General features: G+C 33.0%; 1 protein-coding gene across 3 annotated transcripts in view; it reads left to right on the top strand.

Annotated features, from left to right (window-relative positions):
* LOC125351968 (neuroligin-1-like) overlaps window positions 1-14,000 on the top strand; it is a 417,505-nt gene extending 403,505 nt beyond the window's left edge. For all 3 annotated transcript variants that reach the window (XM_048347103.1, XM_048347102.1, XM_048347101.1), the window contains exon 3: window positions 13,552-14,000. In XM_048347103.1, the coding sequence (XP_048203060.1) occupies window positions 13,552-13,745 (194 nt within the window). In that variant the 3' untranslated portion in view covers window positions 13,746-14,000. The remainder of the gene's footprint in view (window positions 1-13,551) is intronic.
* The last annotated feature ends 5,011 nt before the right edge of the window (window positions 14,001-19,011 follow it).

The raw sequence follows: 19,011 nt of genomic DNA, 5'->3' as shown, positions 1-19,011 counted from the left end.
AATAATTTTTTAAAATAGGTATATAAACACAAAATTAATAAATATTATTCCAAATGAGTCAATGTCACTTATTTTAGTTTCTTTCACGAGGGTTCATTGACTACTTGCCAGGGAGAGGCAAGAGAATCATAAATTCAAGGTCAAGGTCATACAATGTTAGCAAGACCCCATTGAAAGGGCCACACCCAGGAGGACTCCATGCAGATGCCCCTCACCTGTTTAAGTCTGTGCCCAGTACCTGTGTTACCTAGGTAACTGGCACACCTGGATGCAGTTACCTCCACCTTCTCTGAAGTCACATCTAATCCACCTGGCCTTTCCCTATATAATCCAACTCAACATGGGTCCCTGCTATCTTTTCTCTCTTGTGCTCTTTCCCTCTTTTTCTCTTCTTCCTTCCCCTGTCTCCCCATGTCCCCATCTTGTGTGGGCTGGCAGTTTGCTTTTACCCCAATAAGCTCCTTTCTGCCTGAACCATGTAGTGGGTTTCCTTTCCTTGGAACCTTACACCCATCTCTAAAGCAAAATATAAGTAAACAAATGAACAGTTGGAGGTATAGTTCAGTGGTACAATGCTTATTTAGCCCTAGGTCCAATACACACACACACACACACACACACACACACACACACACAGAATAATTCTAGTTAAAAACAACTACATTTCAATGGATAATGTTCAATGGACTAGCAATAACACCAACTACAGGTTATAATCTAATTTCTAAAAGTCACAGTATTTTAATGTTTTCCTATTTATAAACAATCAAATAATATTCTCTTGTTATTTAAAGTGCATTGAATTTTGGCATAGTTCTTCCTATAGAACACAGAAAGACATTTCCCATCACCTCCCCATGTTTTGCTGTCGGAGTTTGGTCTCAGGGGAACACAACCCTGAAAACAGTAAGCCTGCTTCAAATTGCTTTAGGACAATGACAATATCTTTAAATTATTTTGTTTCCAGTGGAAATAGACTTAAGTGTTGTTTATAAGTCAGCTTACCACAAGGTTACTTGGTCAAGAGGATGATATTAAAGGAGGCTGTGGACCTTTGCCCCGGCTTTCTATCTTTCATGATTGGACCTGGGAATTCTATGTAGGCCTAAGAATTTCTGAGGTTGTTCCCATGATAGAAACAGTTTTCTTTGGCGCTAATAATAGTCTCAATCTACTAGGTTTTACACAGAGTCTGGATAATTTCTGCTGAATTGATCCTGTAAGGAAGGAATTTATAATCAGTTTGGATGTATTTGAAACCTAAAGTATGTTAGCACTTCATCAAAGGGAAAGATAAAAAAAAAGCAGCATTAATGTGGGTGGATAGTAATTATTTCAGAGCTCATAATTATTCTCCACTTAATGATAGAGAAATAGTGATACATTCTTAATTTCTCATTACATAAATAAAAAGAACATGGTCAGATACAAAATGTAAGTATGCTTCTTCACAGATCCTTTGTAAGGGACTTTTTTGAGTCATTCTTGAGTTAATCACAAAAGAAGTGAGTTGGAATTAAATGAGTTCGGAGTTCATGGTCAGGAATTCTCGTTACCTTCCTTAGACTTGTTGTTTCACCACTGAATCTATTTATTGCCTATAGGAGAGATATAAAATATCGTAATTACTCTCACTCCCTTTCAAAATGACATGAGGTCTACTTTCCTATTAACTCTAATGAGAGTTATGTGTGTGTTCCTCAGGGAGGAGAGACCCAATCAAGTTTCAAGGTAGAATAAATCACTTCTATATTCGGGTTTTAGTAGTTTCATTTGCTTTCGATTTTAATGCTTGAAGATACCCACTACAAACTGCTGGTACTGGAAATGCAATAGTTCATGTTTAAAAGAAGCATCTGTTGGCCTTGGAATGTTGCTATTGAATATTATTCCTGTTCAAAGGACACATGTTGTGTCCTGGGAAAACCCCGTGGCTCAGCTCAGAGGACTCCATGGGTCCCTAAAAGGCAATGGTCTACTTTTCAGAAGAAATTTAATTATCAGCCTCCCCCACCCCACAGTATTTGCTTTGTATTGTAAGTGTTTCAGCACACTTAATTACATACCAGAACAACAGCAACAAATCAGTAGCAACAACAATAAGGTTTTACTTTAGAATAAAGTGAAAAGAAACCAGAGTTGCTGGGTTAAGAAAGAAGGGAGCCCAATGTACTAGTTTATTTCCGGAAAGGAAATAAAAAAATCTTGAAATTGTGTAAGCATCAGCTGATACCATCCACAAAAGTGTAGTCACTCCATGAGCACTTCATCAAAGAAACTCACAATGAATTTCTCAGTTTGAACCTGCTTCTTCAATGAGATATATCCTCAGGGTCTTTAGGCATAGAGATAAAGGAAATCTATATCCTTGCTTCATGTATGCAAAATCTCTCACTAGCCCTTTTCGTCCCAGGGAGCTTTCAACAATCAGATATATAAATAATTCGTGAGATTAAGAAAACCCTGATAGGCTGAGATTGGTAAACTATGGCTGGAATTCATACTATAGTAACAAATGAATATTATGTAGGAACAAAAATTTTCATAGTATCAATAATAGAAATTCTTTACTTTCTTTTTTGTTATCCTTAAGTTTTTGAACCAACTGGTTAAAATTCAACATGCCAGTTTGTGAGTACAATTCAGCTTGATCAAAGTCACCTTGTTCATCATTTATTCTCCTTTTCCCCAACACGATAAATTCTTTAGTCGGTGTAACTCAATCTTTTTGCTAACGATGCCCGAGGTGTGTACGTATGTATGTATGTATGCATGTATTATGTATTTACTTACTTATTAATCATGAAGATGTGTATGTACTTCTATATCAATTTATGTAACTTTTGTTGGGGACTCTGGATAACTGGCTTCTTTAAAAATTAGTCTATATTGACTCTACAAAGGGCCTCATTGTGAGATTTCCATATGTGCACAGAATGTATTATGATCACATTCTTTCCTTCTTTGTGCTCTTATCCTTGTCCCCATTTATTTTTCTGTGGGTATCACTCTACTGTTTTCATAGGTTTATATAGCGTACATGTCCCCATTACTTCTTCCCCCACCTCCCAGTTTTTTTCCTCCCAAAAAAGTCCAATAGTCACAATCATCTCTTGCATTGATGATGCCAAATCAATACTCATATCTGTTTCTAACTCTTCTGATTTGCTACTGTATGTATGTGTGTATGAATGAAATTAGTATGCCTCAAGAGCTGAGAGACCATTTCCTGTGTAAAAGCAAAAATTTAGTCAAACATCTCATTCTTAGATTTCACCCTGTGTATGTGCAATCTTAATCCCATAATGTCTCTACTCAGGCTCATCTAGAGCCACCTAGCAACTGAGAACTCTATCCCATGGCCAAAGACGTAGAAGATCATGTTTAACAAAACACTCTTTTCAATCTCATAGCTCCTGTAAGCTAAAGAGCCAACATTTCTGTAAGCATTGAAGTATATAAAAACATGGACTCAATAGCTGCAGAACCTGAATAATTTCCAATAGAAAAACACGTAAATTGCTTGAATACTTTACTAAGGGAAAGGAATACACTGCTATTGGGATTGTTTTAGAGAGAGATCTTACAGAGTCCAGAACAAAATGAGTAGAGTGATTTAATTGTGAGAGGTTTTACACATACTTCCAAATTAAAAAAATATAGTATCCCATCAGTGTTTTTTCCACAAACTAAATAATTTAATGAAAATTGGAGCAGAAATAGTGTTTTGGGCTGAAAATAGGTATTATTGAATTCAATTTGTATTATTAACCAGTAAATAAAACCTCATTACAGAAATGTGGGAAACATGAAATTTTCAATCTTTAAGGAATTACAGAAACATAAAAACCTTGGAAATATAAATTTCCAAGTCTACTATTTTGGATAAGGTTTTAAAATTGCAAATGTGGTTTTAGGTATTATATTCTGATTCAGCAATTTTTAATTTAAATTTGAAAATATTTACAACTGTTTGCCAATGTGGCTACAATGAATATCAGATAACCTTGAGTGGGCTATTTGTGCTGAAACAATATCACAGGGAGAAGAAGTAGGAATCTGTGAAATAGCAACAGGGTAGTAATTAAGATAAACTACTTTCATCTAAGTTTTCTCAATGGAATGATTATATGCCAATGTCGTTTAAAAAGTGTATAATTTAATTGGTTGTGTATAATTCTAATGTCATTATTTTGAATGATCTTGAAACCGTGACCTTACAGTTGAAGTACTCTTTTGAAGGGATCCTTCAATTACAATGATCAAGTTTCACTTCCCAATATTTTAATCTCTGCTAGTTATTGATGTTTTTCAAAGCCATATCTCTGAGTTGATGAAATATTGCTGTGTTTGACTTTTTATTTTCCTTCTATTTCTGAGATGGTGTTTTCATTCTTTGAAGGTTGTTATAATAGGTTTAGTTTTGAATTACAAACAATGTAGAGTAATCTCTGAAAAGACTTAGCAGTCTTTCTCAAAATGTCTAACATCCTTTCCTACCAAGTATGCTTAAAGTTAATGCTTGCTTCTTTATGTTTAGATTATTTAAATCAACACATGACTTTTCTCTTTTTTCTCTGACTCTTGTTTTAACGCATGACAAAATCCTCTTGCTTATTGCTTTGTCATTGGCTGTCTTTTAACTTGAGTGTCCTGTGTTTGTGATTGCTTTTTGCATGAGAATTATGAAATGTCATATAAATTAAATGGTTGTGGAAATGAAAAGAGAATGTGGGGGCTTTAGTTGCTTTTTCTGTGTACTGAGTATGTCTATTATGTGACACTTAAAATTACTTTCATATGCCCTTTGACTTCCCCTTTGGCTTGCTCCTTTATTCTAGGAAATTAATATTGTTAAGAATAAAACATTTATTAAACATTCACAGTATTTTAATATAATTATTCATCTAAAACACAATTCTATTATAAATAACTAAACGGGCATGAAATTACAAGAGGGCTTATTTCCATTATATCTCAAAATTGACTATAAAGTATAAGCCCTGACTCTTTAACTACCTTAGTATCTAACCACTGATTTCTAGTGATGGTTCCTTTTCCTGCCAAGTGATGCGATTAAATGTTGATACATTTGTGCAGGTGGCAAATGTTTTAAATCCACTGCTAATCTTTAAATGAAAACACATGGGCGAATATTTGTGTAATGACAAGTAATTTTGAAAAGTCACATTTTTTTAAATATATGAATTAAAATGTGTAAAACCCAAGTGTTAATGCTTTTACAAAAACAGAAGAAAAAAAAACAGAAAAATGAATAATCTAAAAATGTTCATATCTCTATTTTCCCTAATGTTATTATCTTGTCCCAAGTTTGAAGAACGAATATGACTTACTTTCTTTATTGTTGTTGCCAATTAAAATTAGAAAAAGACACTGAATAATCTCTTACAGCTAATAAAACTGTTTACTTTTTGTATAAAGTGAGTGTTTAAGAAAATCATTTCTTTCCCTTTTGACTAAAATTTCAAACCATAGTGTACTTTTTTGTACTGAGTGTGTTCACAGATCAAATGTGTGAGATATTTTGGGGAAATGGGTGCTTTTTTTTCTTAAACAAAAATGATCAACTATGATATCATCACTTCCCTATTCTTTTTGGAAATACTCTTGAGAATTTTAGTACTTAGAATTATTTTTTCCCCCTCAGTCTTGTTTATTCTTGAATTGTCTTTTTTTTTCCCTCCATTTCTCCATTCTCGATCCTAGGTCCCCTTACAAAGAAACACACAGATGATTTAGGTGATAATGACGGTGCCGAAGATGAAGGTATTTTTTCCACCAACTATTTGCATGACCAGGGCCTCAATCACTTTTTCCACACTTTCCTATTTTTTTCTTCTTGTCTTATTTTTTTTTTGAAGAGTTGTTTTAAATTCCCGTTTTTGATGTGTTTTGTCTTCTTGCTTGTAGCACATAAATATACATTTTAATTTTTTATAAAAATTGAATGTTAAGTTTTACATTTTGATGCCAACCATTAAAATGTTTTTAAAAGAGAGGGGCATTTTTTTTTCTTTTCTTGAACTGACTTTTGATATGTTGCATCCCACATTTTGACAAATTTGTCCACATCCTTTGAACTAACAATCTTTCCCTTATAGTCTCTGTGCCCATTTGCATGTTTTCTAATCTGTGTAAATATTTCAACCACTATTTCAAAGTGTGTTCATTTTTGCATCCAGCATTTGTTTTAAAAAGGAGCCCATGCCCAGTAAAAATAAAAGTCAAACTAAAAGCTGAAAAAAAGTGTTTCTTGAGCAATATGTTTTCCACTTAAAAATACTGTTTTCTGTTTCTTCACTTAAATGTTTTCTAAATAAAAAAAAACAAACAGTAAATTACGTAACACCTACTCAGATTGTGGAATAAATATTGTGCAACCAATTAAGTGCTAGGAGTTTTAAAGAGCTATTTTAGATAAAGGTTATCAATGCTTTCAAAAAACATGATTAAGGGGCTGGGGATATGGCTAGTGGCAAGAGTGTTTGCCTTGTATACATAAAGCCCTGGGTTCAATTCCCCAGCACCACATATATAGAAAATGGCCAGAAGTGGCACTGTGGCTCAAGTGGCAAGAGTGCTAGCCTTGAGCAAAAGGAAGCCAGGGACAGTGCTCAGGCCCTGAGTCCAAGGTCCAGGACTGGCCAAATAAATAAATAAATAACTAAAAAACAAAAAGCATGATTAAATGGCAACCCCTTAAATTATAAAGGAAAATATTTACTAGACTAACAAATAATATATTCTGATTTTCAAAGTGTGGTCATTCATAAGCAACAAAATATTTCCTACTTCATTAATATCAAAATGATTTCCCTTTTCTTATGATATATATTTCTGATATATTTTCTAAACCTCAAAATCAGTAGATTTGTTACATGTCTTTCTCTTTATGTTCTTACGTGGTATTTAAAGGTCATTTGGGTTCCATGTCAAATGTCAATTTTCTATTTATTTATTTATTTATTTATTTATTTATTTATTTATTTATTTATTGCCAATCCCGGGGCAAGAACTCTGAGCCTGGCTTGTTTCTAACCTGCTTTGGCTCACTGCTACCACTCTATCACTTTAGCCACAGGCTTTTTCTTAGTAGTTTATTGAGATAAAAGTCTCAAGAACTTTTCTTCCCAGGCTATCATGCAACTGAGATCCTCATATCTCAGCCTTCTGAGTAGTTAGGATTATAGGCATGAGCTACCAAGACCCAGTTTTTTTCTTTTTTTGATGTTACCATAGATATAACTCTGATAAAACTGACAATCCCAGATTTATTGATTTTACCAAACCTAGAAATTAAATCACTTAAAGCTATTAATAATGTGTTTTTAATAAAATATTCTATACCCCTGTTAACAGAATTGCTAGTTGAATAAGTTATAGGTTAAGGGTGTGAGTGACTCTTTCCTAAACAATCTGCACTGCTTTATTTTTTCTTTTTATTGTGACATAGTAAACCCCCTTGCAATAGAGAATTACATTTGATATTAATATTTTAATAGAAATTTATATTTGATTGCAAGTTTCATTTGCACACTGGCAATACATTAAAGATTAAATGTAAAACAATTACTAATATTTGAAATATAGCATGTATCTGCCAAAGAGACATTATTTTGAAGACTATTAAATGGATTAAAATAAACAAATTAACAACATGAAATTTGATCTTTTTTTAAATAGCACTAGGCATTTGGCATATTAAAAAAAAAAAAAGATTGATTGGCTTCTTAGAGCACAGTTATAGTTCCCAGTGATCTAAAAGAGGCTACTTTCAGGCTTTAGAATTTGTTGAACACTGAAAATCATACTTTCTCCATATTTCTTACCTAAACAATAATTAAAGAGTAAAAGAGCTCAGTGTGTATCTTTGTAAACTTGAAAACATGCTAATGTAGTCACAAGTTTGAAATACATCATCTTCCTATTTTCAAAATATTTTGTTTGCTGTTTTAATATGATTCAGTATTTCTTAGTTTGCTATAAAGTTATAAACATCATATTTACATGTTTAGAATACACGTCCCCAAGCAGCCACAGTTAAACCCTGTAAACATGAATCTACTTAACAGACATGCTTTGAAGCACATTTAACATTTTTATTTAGCCATTAAAAATATTCTAAACTCCTATTAAAATTGACAGGGAGTAGTCTGGTTAAGTATTAAACCACTTTATCACAAGACTTATCAAATCAATTATTTTTTTAATGCTTTAAAATATAGAACGTTGAACCATCCATTTCTAGTTCATTTAGCTCTTCTCTTTTTTATTGGATAATTGTTATGAAAGAGAAGAAAGATGGATTCAGATAAATAGCCCATGAGAAGGAAATTGTAGAAAGATCTGAATATCCTCTACTCAATTCTTTTAGAATGATTTTGTAGAGGTGGAGGTGAATAAAAATTACGTATATTTTTTCACACTTAATTTGTTCCAGTTGTTGAATCCCTGCACTGGATGTAAAGCAAAGGACATAAATTATTTGATATAATACTCTTTTTTACTCTTTTACTCTGAAGTTAGTTATTTGACTATTTTCATGAAATTCTCTATTATTTCTTGAAATGTTTACAATTTCCCTGCTTCCAGAAACATTTCCACTATTGCTCTGAGACATTCACTAAGTTCTACCTGTTTTTTGCTTAAGCCTTAGAGAACACTTCTCACCAGAAACCACCACTCATTTCAACTCTGTGGGTCGCTGCCATCTTCTTCTTACCATCTCTAGATCAAACATAAGTGTACCATTTTCAATTGGTTATTAATATAAGTATATAAGCTTTCTGTTGTTTTAAAAAGAGTAGTCTAATCTTGCAACCTGTGGCTCATGCCTGTAATAATAATTATTCAGAAAGCTGAGATCTGAGGATTGCAGTTTGAAGACAGCCTAGTGAGCAAAGTCCATGGTACTCATATCTCCAATTAACGAACAAAAAGTCTAGAAGTGGAGCTATGGCTGAAGTGGTATATTATTATTGTGGAATAAAATAAGTTCAAGTACATGTAGGACACAGGCCCTGAGTCCAAGCCCAAGATCAGCACAAAAAATAAAAATAAATGTATAAATAGACTGAAGTAACACTCCAGATTTCTACCAAGTTAGTATAGGGATTTTAAGACTTAAAATAAATATCCTGATAAGAATACAATGTTAACATGTTATTATCTGAATGTAATGGTACACTCTACATTGAACACTGGAAAAGATGCTCTGTAGATTTTGTGTATATTTTAACTAAAAATATGCCTCTATATTATATCCAGTTCAACAGGCACAAATTAAGCCATGAGTTCTACATAATTTGGGTGGTTCTGAATGATAACTGAGGCCAATAAAAATTCGAGTGGGAGTCACTAAAACGTCTTCTCGGAAGTCTGAAATATCCTTTTATGAATCAGAAAAAGATTTAATTGAGGCAATGCTTCACAAGTTTAAACTGTTAGGATGAAAAGATGTAGCCAATTACCCACTTTATGAGTCTTTAAGAAGGAAGAAACCCATAAACATATTTAAAGAGTTATATGACTAATAATCATTCACCACAACTGTTAAAGGGAATTGTCTCCCAAACCTTGTCAGGCACAAAATAATAATAAATACACTAGACCTATTGACTCTTGCTATGATGGTGTAATATTTAGGTTTATAGGCAGAATGAGATTGTTCCTAAAGTTTAAAACCCAAGTTTCTACTCAGAACAAATTGGTTGTTTCATTATCCTCAAAACTTAATTAAAATAATTCCCTAAAAATTTACAAGAAAACTAATCAGCAACAGAGATTTTTTTCCCCTTGAGCATTCCAGTACTTAGAATTATGTATGTTTGCCAAGGCTTGAAATGTTAGAAATAATAGAAAATAAGCCATTCTTAATGAACCATTTTGGTTTTTACTGAAACGAAGCTGTTTTTTAAGATCCCTGAGAGCGTTCTGATAATTTTAGTAAAGTCAGTAGGAGCTGTTAGGGAAAAGTGAAAAAAAATCTTAGATTAAATTTACACATTATTTCCAACATTATGCTGAGTTGGTTAAAGAGACAGCATTTAACATAATTTTATTTTAAAAATACAATATAAATTACTAAAGTACATTCATATTTATTCAACGGAAGACAAATATCCACTAAATGATCATTAAAATTATAGTATTAACAGATAGTATCAATGTTAGTTCACTGCTGTATCCATTTTACTCATAAACATCTTTCAGAGAAAGTAAATTTATATCATACGAACTATTTGCATTTTATATTAGTTATAATATAAAATGTAATACAGTATGATTATGTAGTATGATTACAATTTCCCACCTATAGTCCTAGCTACTCAGGAGACTGAGATCTGAATATCATTATTCAAAGCTGTCCTGGCCAGGAAAGCCCATGAAATACTTTGCAATACAGCCAAAAAGTTGGAAGTAAAACTGTGGCTCCCTAAGTGGTAGAGCACTAGCTTAAAACATAAAAGTCTAAGACACAGTGCTCAGGTCCTGAGTTCAAGCCCCAATATGAGCACACACACACACACACACACACACACACACACACACACACATACACACACTCTCTCGCTCTCGCGCGCGCTCTCTCTCTCGCGCTCTCTCTCTCTTTAAGATAAATCAGTGTGATAAAATCCTTTCCTCGTTCCGTTTATTTTACATTCAATGATTTCCAAAGATGGGCTGGGAATATGGCTTAGTGGCAAGAGTGCTTGCCTCATATACATGAAGCCCTGGGTTTGATTCCCAAGCACCACATATATAGAAAACAGCCAGAAGTGGCGCTGTGGCTCAAGTGGTAGAGTGCTAACCTTGAGCAAAAAGAAGCCAGGGACAGTGCTCAGGCCCTGAATCCAAGGCCCAGGACTGGCAAAAAAATAAAAAATAAAATAAAAATGATTTCCAAAGATTATGAAGTTTCCCAGTATATCCTAACAGTACGGAGGATACTAATATCCAGGAATTTTACCTATTTAATGCTCTGTACAGCATCAAGTTCAAAGTCCCTCCAAGCAAACATAATTTTTTTTTCTGTAAGCACACAGCTTTAAAATTTTATAGAACCTTCTGGAAAAGAACTTTTTAACTGAGACAAGACTGAAAGCTTTGAAAAGATGGAAAAGACAAATTAAAAATTAGAATTAAGCCAATCATGATGCAATTCTTTCAAGTCTACTTTCAAAGGAAAATAAAAAGGCTCTGCTAAAAAAAAAAAAGATCCTCGATTCTTTTGTCATATATGGAGTATTTTCTGACAATGTCCACTTTTTTTCTGTTATTAGGTATAAAATGTGGCATGTCTTCTCAATGTGGCTCTACATTATTTTCCAGGTGAGCCGAATGGTTCTATCAAGATTTCATTACTGCTCACAGTTGGCGCTTTGTAATTCTATGTAATTTTAATTAAAGAAGAATTCTGAAGCAGCCTCCCTCTGTGTTACCTCCAAGCATACAATTAGCAGAGTACAATGTCTGCTGTGAACAGTCAGTTAATGATTTCAGTTTAATAATTTATTATTGCTTCTCCATTGCCATCCAGACTAGGGAGAATATGAAGCTAAAGCTCTATGCAACAAACAGGCATTTGAGGTGCACAGTTTTAACAATTTCAAAAGGAACACTTCATGTAGATTTGACATCTTCACAAGCCCCAAATCTTTACACGGGAGAGAATACCATTTTACATTCAAAGACATTCTAGGAGAAAATAAATGTAGGTTTCCCTCTTAAATGTAGCTGTGTCTAGCCGATGACTTCTTTGTCAAAGCATCCTCCTCTAAGTATTTAGAAACAAGGCATTCTTCTGGAGTACACCCGCGGGGGTGGGGGAGGCGTGCCTGCAAGTTTATACACTGGTATTAAGTCAATTTAAAGGCTTAAAAAAAGTCTTTAATATCTGCCAGGAGTCAGTTTCTCAAATTGAAAATCTAGACAAGCTAACTAAGCTGCAATTCTGATTCTAAAAAGCATTTTTTTAAGAAGTCACTTTATTTTCCCAGCCAAAAAACCCTGATATGTTTAAATTAGTCCTTGTTTTCAGGAAATATAAAATAGACTAAATAATTGCCATATCTTTCAAGTAAATTTGTGTACGAGTCCATTTGGAAAGGCTGTGTTTCACTATTAAAGTCAGAGGAGATTTTAACTTGATAAAAGGCAAAAATAGTCTAAAACTAAGGAATGAAAACTATACTTTTAGGAGAGGATGGAATGATAGATGAAGTGACATTGATCAAGATGCATATGTATTCATGAATTACATAAACTAGAAGTACTTAAAGATAATGAAAAGTTAATAAAAAACTAAAGTAAAAATAAACTACATTTATAAATGATAATTTCAATGTAGATATAAGAGAAATATACTTGGTGTAATTGGATTAAAGAGAACATGGATTACATATAACAGTAATATTTTACTCTTACACATAATCATAGCTATACATGCACATACACACATATAATATTTAAATTATATGGTAGAACCAATATATAGGTTAGGTTTGTGTTCTATTTTTTATAGAAGTCTGTACACATCTCGCACTAATTAATATTGTCTTGCTTTTCTTTTTCCCTTTATTCTACAGCCTTAAAGACACTATAGCTTTGGTCAACAGATCTTAGAAAATCAATTGCATTAGGCTGATATTTGGAATTAAAAAGATCTCAACATCAGACTATACTGAATTTTGTACTTGAACTTAGCTTTCTGTGTCTTATGACTCCCTGTTTAAGAACACAGACTAGAGTACGGGTATGAGGAGTACATTAGCTACAGGAAGAAGTAAAGAAAAAATGTATTTTGTTGTTCTCCCAAATGTTAAGGTATGTGGGAAGAATGAATTGGCCTGGATTTGTAAAGAACCACAATGAAATAACATTTCCACGAATGCAACAATAACTGGTATTCATATACATGACTTTACTCAGTCAAACTTCATTCAATGATACTTAAACTGTAACATTAGAATTCTTGCAATGAATCATAAAATACTATAATTATGTTCAGAATCAGGAGCACAAATGACTTAATGTCATCAATCATGTTGCCTTTGATACTAAATTCTACAAGTAAATAAGAGGTATAAAAACCAGTTGTTTTGTTCACAATAACAATGATATCATTTTCCTTAGTTTCTGGCTCATAAATTCCTTGTGAGATCTGTAACACTGATAAGTCCTTTGAAAGTCGTGGTTATTTTTTTTATTTTATTTTAAGTGTAACTGCCACTTCAGGAATCAATCAAAATGCACTAAAATTTGTACTTTTCCATTTGACCACATTTTGCAATTTATTTTCTAACTTGAAAACAAATTTCACATAGTAAACAATGGAAGCCTATTGCTCTTTTCTTCAGTAGCACTTAATATGAGTTGCTTAAGAAACACTCTAAGAAAAACAGCAATTTAAAAACCTATATTAAAATCACTCCCTCTTGTCCCTAAAGTGGAAAACTGTAGTCTCTGTTTCCTTTTTTTTTTTTTTTCTTTTTTGAGGATAAGAACAATTGGCAATCATTTGTTTTTCAGATATTCGGGACAGTGGGGGTCCGAAGCCAGTGATGGTGTATATCCATGGAGGCTCATATATGGAAGGTACTGGAAACTTATACGATGGGAGTGTCTTGGCAAGCTATGGCAATGTGATTGTCATCACAGTCAACTACCGACTTGGGGTACTTGGTAAGGAATCTTCTTTTTCTCTCTTATCACTAGTCGTTTAAATATGTGATAGTTCTCTTTTGACTTTGGTGTTGCTTGGCTTTAACTCTTGTGCTATGCTCCATGACTTTTGGGAATTGAACTGTTTGATGGTTCCAAGGAGTTTTATAAATGCTCACGCATCATGTATGGACCACCAGGGAAGATTTTCAACTGTGAAACTGACAGGTAATGTAACAATTGGCATTGTTGCAGAAATAACTTCCTGTATTTGCTAAACAGATCCAAGAAAGGCCTTACTAAAACGTCTCTGGACAGATTTTGTTTCCTTCCTTCCTTCCTTCTTCCTTCCTTCCTTCCTTCCTTCCTTCCTTCCTTCCTTCCTTCCTTCCTTCCTTCCTTCCTTCCTTCCTTCTTCCCTCCCTCCCTCCCTTCCACCCTCCCTCTTTCCCTCCTCCTTTCCCTCCCCTCCTTCTCTCTCACAATGTTATAAATTTGCCTGAGGTTTACCATGAATTTAGAAGAAAGTTCATGTTTTCTTCCGGCATATGCAGTGTATGGACTGGTTTTGGGAAATCATTGGTTTTCATTACCCTGTAGGATCATTTTCTCTTTAATTCTGAAAATCATACATTGAATTCATAAGGTGATGGAGAGTCCATTCATGGATATGGTTTCCAGAAAATAAAAGTCAAAGTAGAGATTCCAAGTTTGAAAAATAAAGTATAGAAAGTATTATTGGAAGAATATCCATTCATGCAATCTGAGGGAGGCATTCAGAATAGAAAAACTAATTGATAAAGATAAACTTTGCTGTTTTACCAATCTAAATTTGTTATAACATTGGCACAGTTTTAGGAGTAAATTCACTATATCATTAAAAAGCCTCATGTGTTCTATTTTAGTTAATAGAATTTAATAAAAGATCACAATTCATCCATGAAAGATTCAATTCTTTAGTGTTAATTATTCTCAAGATTTCATTCCATCCTACACACTTTGAGGTATAATTTATCATTTTGTTTGACAAAGAGGTATATCACTCTTTCATTGTTTTATTCTAAAATATTTTGAAAGAGAAATATAATTATATGCTCCTTGATAATCATTTATAATATTATATATTTCACCAGGTTCCTTACTCTCATGTAATTATAATTCTATATTTATTTTATTCACAAATGTAATATGATTAATTTTTATAATCAAGTGTATATGTATCCAGGAAGGATAATCTTTAACAATATGATTGTGAAGTCTTATCTAGTTTGCTATTTTGAAATTTGGATTGCAGTAGTTATTTCAATACAGGCATAAACATGTTTGTAGTACTCTTGCAATAGACATTAGTTCCACTTCAGGGTGGAATTACACATTGTTTCAGCTGTTGTTGTTGTTTTAATGTGCAATACTAAGGGTGTTTGTCACTAAGAGACACTATGCATATTGGAAGATGTATAGATATGCTCACATTTATTCTTAAGTGTTGTTATTTGTATCCTTATGAAACATTTTCATATGAGAGCTTTCAATAACTACAATGCTTTTCATTTCAATGATAAAATTGTTTATTATTTTTTATTTTGATGATTACTCTCTTATTTTCTTGAATATCTTAAGTTGTAACTCCTGAGCTATGCCTAGTTTTCAAGCTGACAGTTTTTAATTAAATGCCAATAGTGGTGAAAATTTTAAGATTTAAACATCTTATTAGTCATAGAAATGAATTTTATTTTAAAAGTACTTATACTTCCTTTTTTATTTATTTGTTATGTCCACGTGTAGCACAATTCCACAAAATGAACTTCATTGTTACAGTAGTCAAAGCTTTGTTCATTCTTTTTTATTTACTTGTTTCCTTTCTTTTTCTTTTGTTTCTGATGTATTTTGAACTGGTGTGAAGTTGGCATTGATCCATTGTGAGTCATATATTCATGCCTAAATTTCAAACTGCAGCTAGGATTGTGGTACTACAAATTAACATGCTAAACACAAGAAGAACACAACCAAGTGTTTGGTCTGTATAATACTAAACTGTTGGTGTGGATGGGTTTCTTGGTTGTTGATATTTGTGCCGGCAACCCTCGTTTTATCTGTAGTAGCTCCAGTATTCCTCTTAACCACCAGTCAAAATCAACCAATGTTATTCTATAGTGCTCTCTCAAGATGACAAAGTGCAAAAGTGGATGTGAATCATTTTATTCATATTTTAGGACATTAATTCTAGAATGAATGGATTCTGATCACCACTTTCTTCCAGAGATATGTGTTGGGCCTTATGAAATGTATTTAAGTGGATTAGTTCATGAAAAAGAAATTACCAGAACCTTTGTTTCAGCAACCTTCCCATAAGTGGCACACATTAATCAATACCAACAACGAGTCACACAGAACCATCACAATGAGAGCTTCAGAATTTTATGGTGTTGTAAACAACATACTTAACATTAACAAGGTAAGCCAAGCTTTCTTCAACATGTGATCCAAAAGTATTGCTGTCAAGTATTTACTTGAATAAATTCTTAAAATTATAGTAGAGAAAAGGTTTGGTCCTACATCAGAAGAAATCCTGAATTCTATTCAGTTCAGGTGTGTTGTTGTGAAAGAAATTAATTCCAAGCTCCAATATGCAAGTTACAGAATTATAATACAATTGTGCTGACACAAGGGGCAGACAAATAAGTCTGATATTTTCCCTTAAGTGAGGAAAGCATATAAGTTACATCTTTTGATTTTTTTGTGATAAGTACAAATTTAATAACAATTCAGCTACACAATTCATACCCCTATAATTTTTAAACAGTCCAACCTAAAGCATCTCATGTTTAAAGAAATTACAAATTTCAAAATAGAAGCAGCATAAAGAAAAATAAAATGCCTCTTCTAATAGCATTGCTCAGATGATCTCAGGAAAACAGATCAGATTCTCCATTAAAATTTTTTGTGGCAGTATGCAGATACCTCAAAAACACTAGAAATGAAACTACTACCCTAGTAATGTCCCATGATCCAGCAGTGCCACTTTTATAATAAAGATGCTTGCACATCTGTATTCAGTTCTACTCTGTTTTTCGTAACCAAGATATGGAAACAGCCTAGATGCCCTAGATGGGAAATGAATCAAGAAAATGTTGTATACACATTATTTGTAATTATTGTATATGTGATTATATGACATTACAATAATCATATTATATATAATTATATTGCATGTGCAGTATGCAATTATATAAAATTTTATATTCATATGAGTAATAAAATTACATGTATAATAAACACATTAGAAATTTATTCATCTATGAGGAAGAATAATATATTTTCCGGGAAATGGTGACAGAAAGAGCATGTATTTTGTCTCATATGTGGAAGTTAGATATAATGTAAACACACATGCACGCATATTGTCATATGAATGTATACACAATCAAAATGAGTAAAGTATGGTGCTTGAGGTGGGGACTTTCTTGTTGAACAATATATGGCTAGTTTAACCTACTGAGTATCAGGAAGCTGAGACATGCATCTCTGTGAGAATTGGGGTTTAAAGGGAATGGGGCAAATAAATGGCAAGAGGAACAGTAGACAAATGTAGCCACAACACTCAATGTATGTATGTCAAATAGATCCTGGTAACATGAGGGGATAGGTGGTGTTGGAATAGTTTGGTGAGAATGATGGAAGCCTGACATCGATCAATGTACATTGGTCAAGATGCATTGTACTCATTAATTGATATGCTGAATTGAAACTCCTTTTTACAAGTACTTAAAGATAATACATTTTAAAAATCTTCTTTGGGGTTTCCTCTGGAGTGATAACATAAATAACTTCTATGACTGTGTGGTATCTGATTTCCCCCCTTGTAAATACTATATGGCTGTGATAAGGAAAGCCACTAGTAAAGTTGACTAAGAGGCCAGGAGCTGGAGGATTCTACCTCTGACCTCGCTTCTCCAGCTTCCCCTTACAACTCCCAGTGACCCTCCTCTGCCTCCTGCACTGACCATTTAGGCTTTCTCTGACTTCTTGCTAGTTACCTTTTCACACACATTTCACATTTGCCTCGCTCAGCATGTGCATATCTATTTAATACATCGTGTTTATAGTCCTTTAAAATGTACTTCTCATAATTTTTAGTTGGGTGATTATTATTATTCCAGTGTATAGAAAATAAAATAGGTTGGTAACTTAAGGAAAAATACTTTGATGCTGTATTCTTTTTTCAATCTTTTATCTTTACACATTCTTTGTTAGCATCAATTAGATATGCATCCGGGATTCTATTTGACATGTCCATGTATATCCATATGTGCAGACAATCTACTTCAATTAGACAAAAATTCTCATTCATTCTCTCCCATCCTCCTTCCCATACACAATCTTCACTATGTTTTCAAAGAGGAAAATAGCTGTTACTAAATGTTGTGATTCTAAACAATCAGAGAAATTGTGTATTCTTATGAGCAGGATCTGGAAGAGAGAATAATATCAATTGTTCACAGTTTGATGGGGTACTCGGCACTAAATATTCCTGCAAACAGATACTATTCAAATCATAATATAAAAGAATATTTTACCACCACAACAAGCTTTCACTTAGGCAAACAAAAAAATTATCAGCAGGTATAGTTTAATGATATTTTTCTGGATATACATATTTTGGAGGCAATTATGCAATTCAGAATTCAAGCTCGTGATTTATTTTACAAAATTTTGAAGTATTTTACAAGTACTGTCTATCTGATAATTTGATAAGTTTGATACAAATTGCTAATTATGTATTTTACTTAGGATATCTATATTACACACTCATGAAAAACTGTTTGGAAGCCTGGTCCCCATTCACTTGTATTTGAAGAATTACATTTGGTTTACTTCATACTGTCAAGTAGGGATAATTCATCTTCAGCTCTTGGTTAACATCACAGCATAGCAACTTGAATGAACTAAATTTATTTTTTGTTACATTTGGTTAAAGGGATTTGTTAATTCTGGCTAGTGCTAGTAATACTTTGAGTTTTTCTAATATTAGTACTTCTGTGTCCTCAGTCATCCTAATGGTGAAGCTCAGTCAGCAGTCTGAACTTCCTCCAAGGAATACTGAGAACAACACTGTCCCTAGTTTTAAAGCACCTTTGGTTTAATTGAGAGGAAAATAAACAATGAAGAATAATAGTTGATCTTTTACATTATACTTATAATATGTGCCTATTAATTCACTTAGTCATGTGATAAATACAAAGAAAAAATAGAACAATAGAAAAGAAACAAAGTGTAGAATATCATAGACTGATGAAGGTGTAGCAGTCATTATTTATATTAAATTAT

Source organism: Perognathus longimembris, chromosome 5, assembly GCF_023159225.1.
Source record: "Perognathus longimembris pacificus isolate PPM17 chromosome 5, ASM2315922v1, whole genome shotgun sequence".
NCBI lineage: Eukaryota > Metazoa > Chordata > Mammalia > Rodentia > Heteromyidae > Perognathus > Perognathus longimembris.
This window is presented reverse-complemented; position numbering and strand designations above follow the sequence as displayed.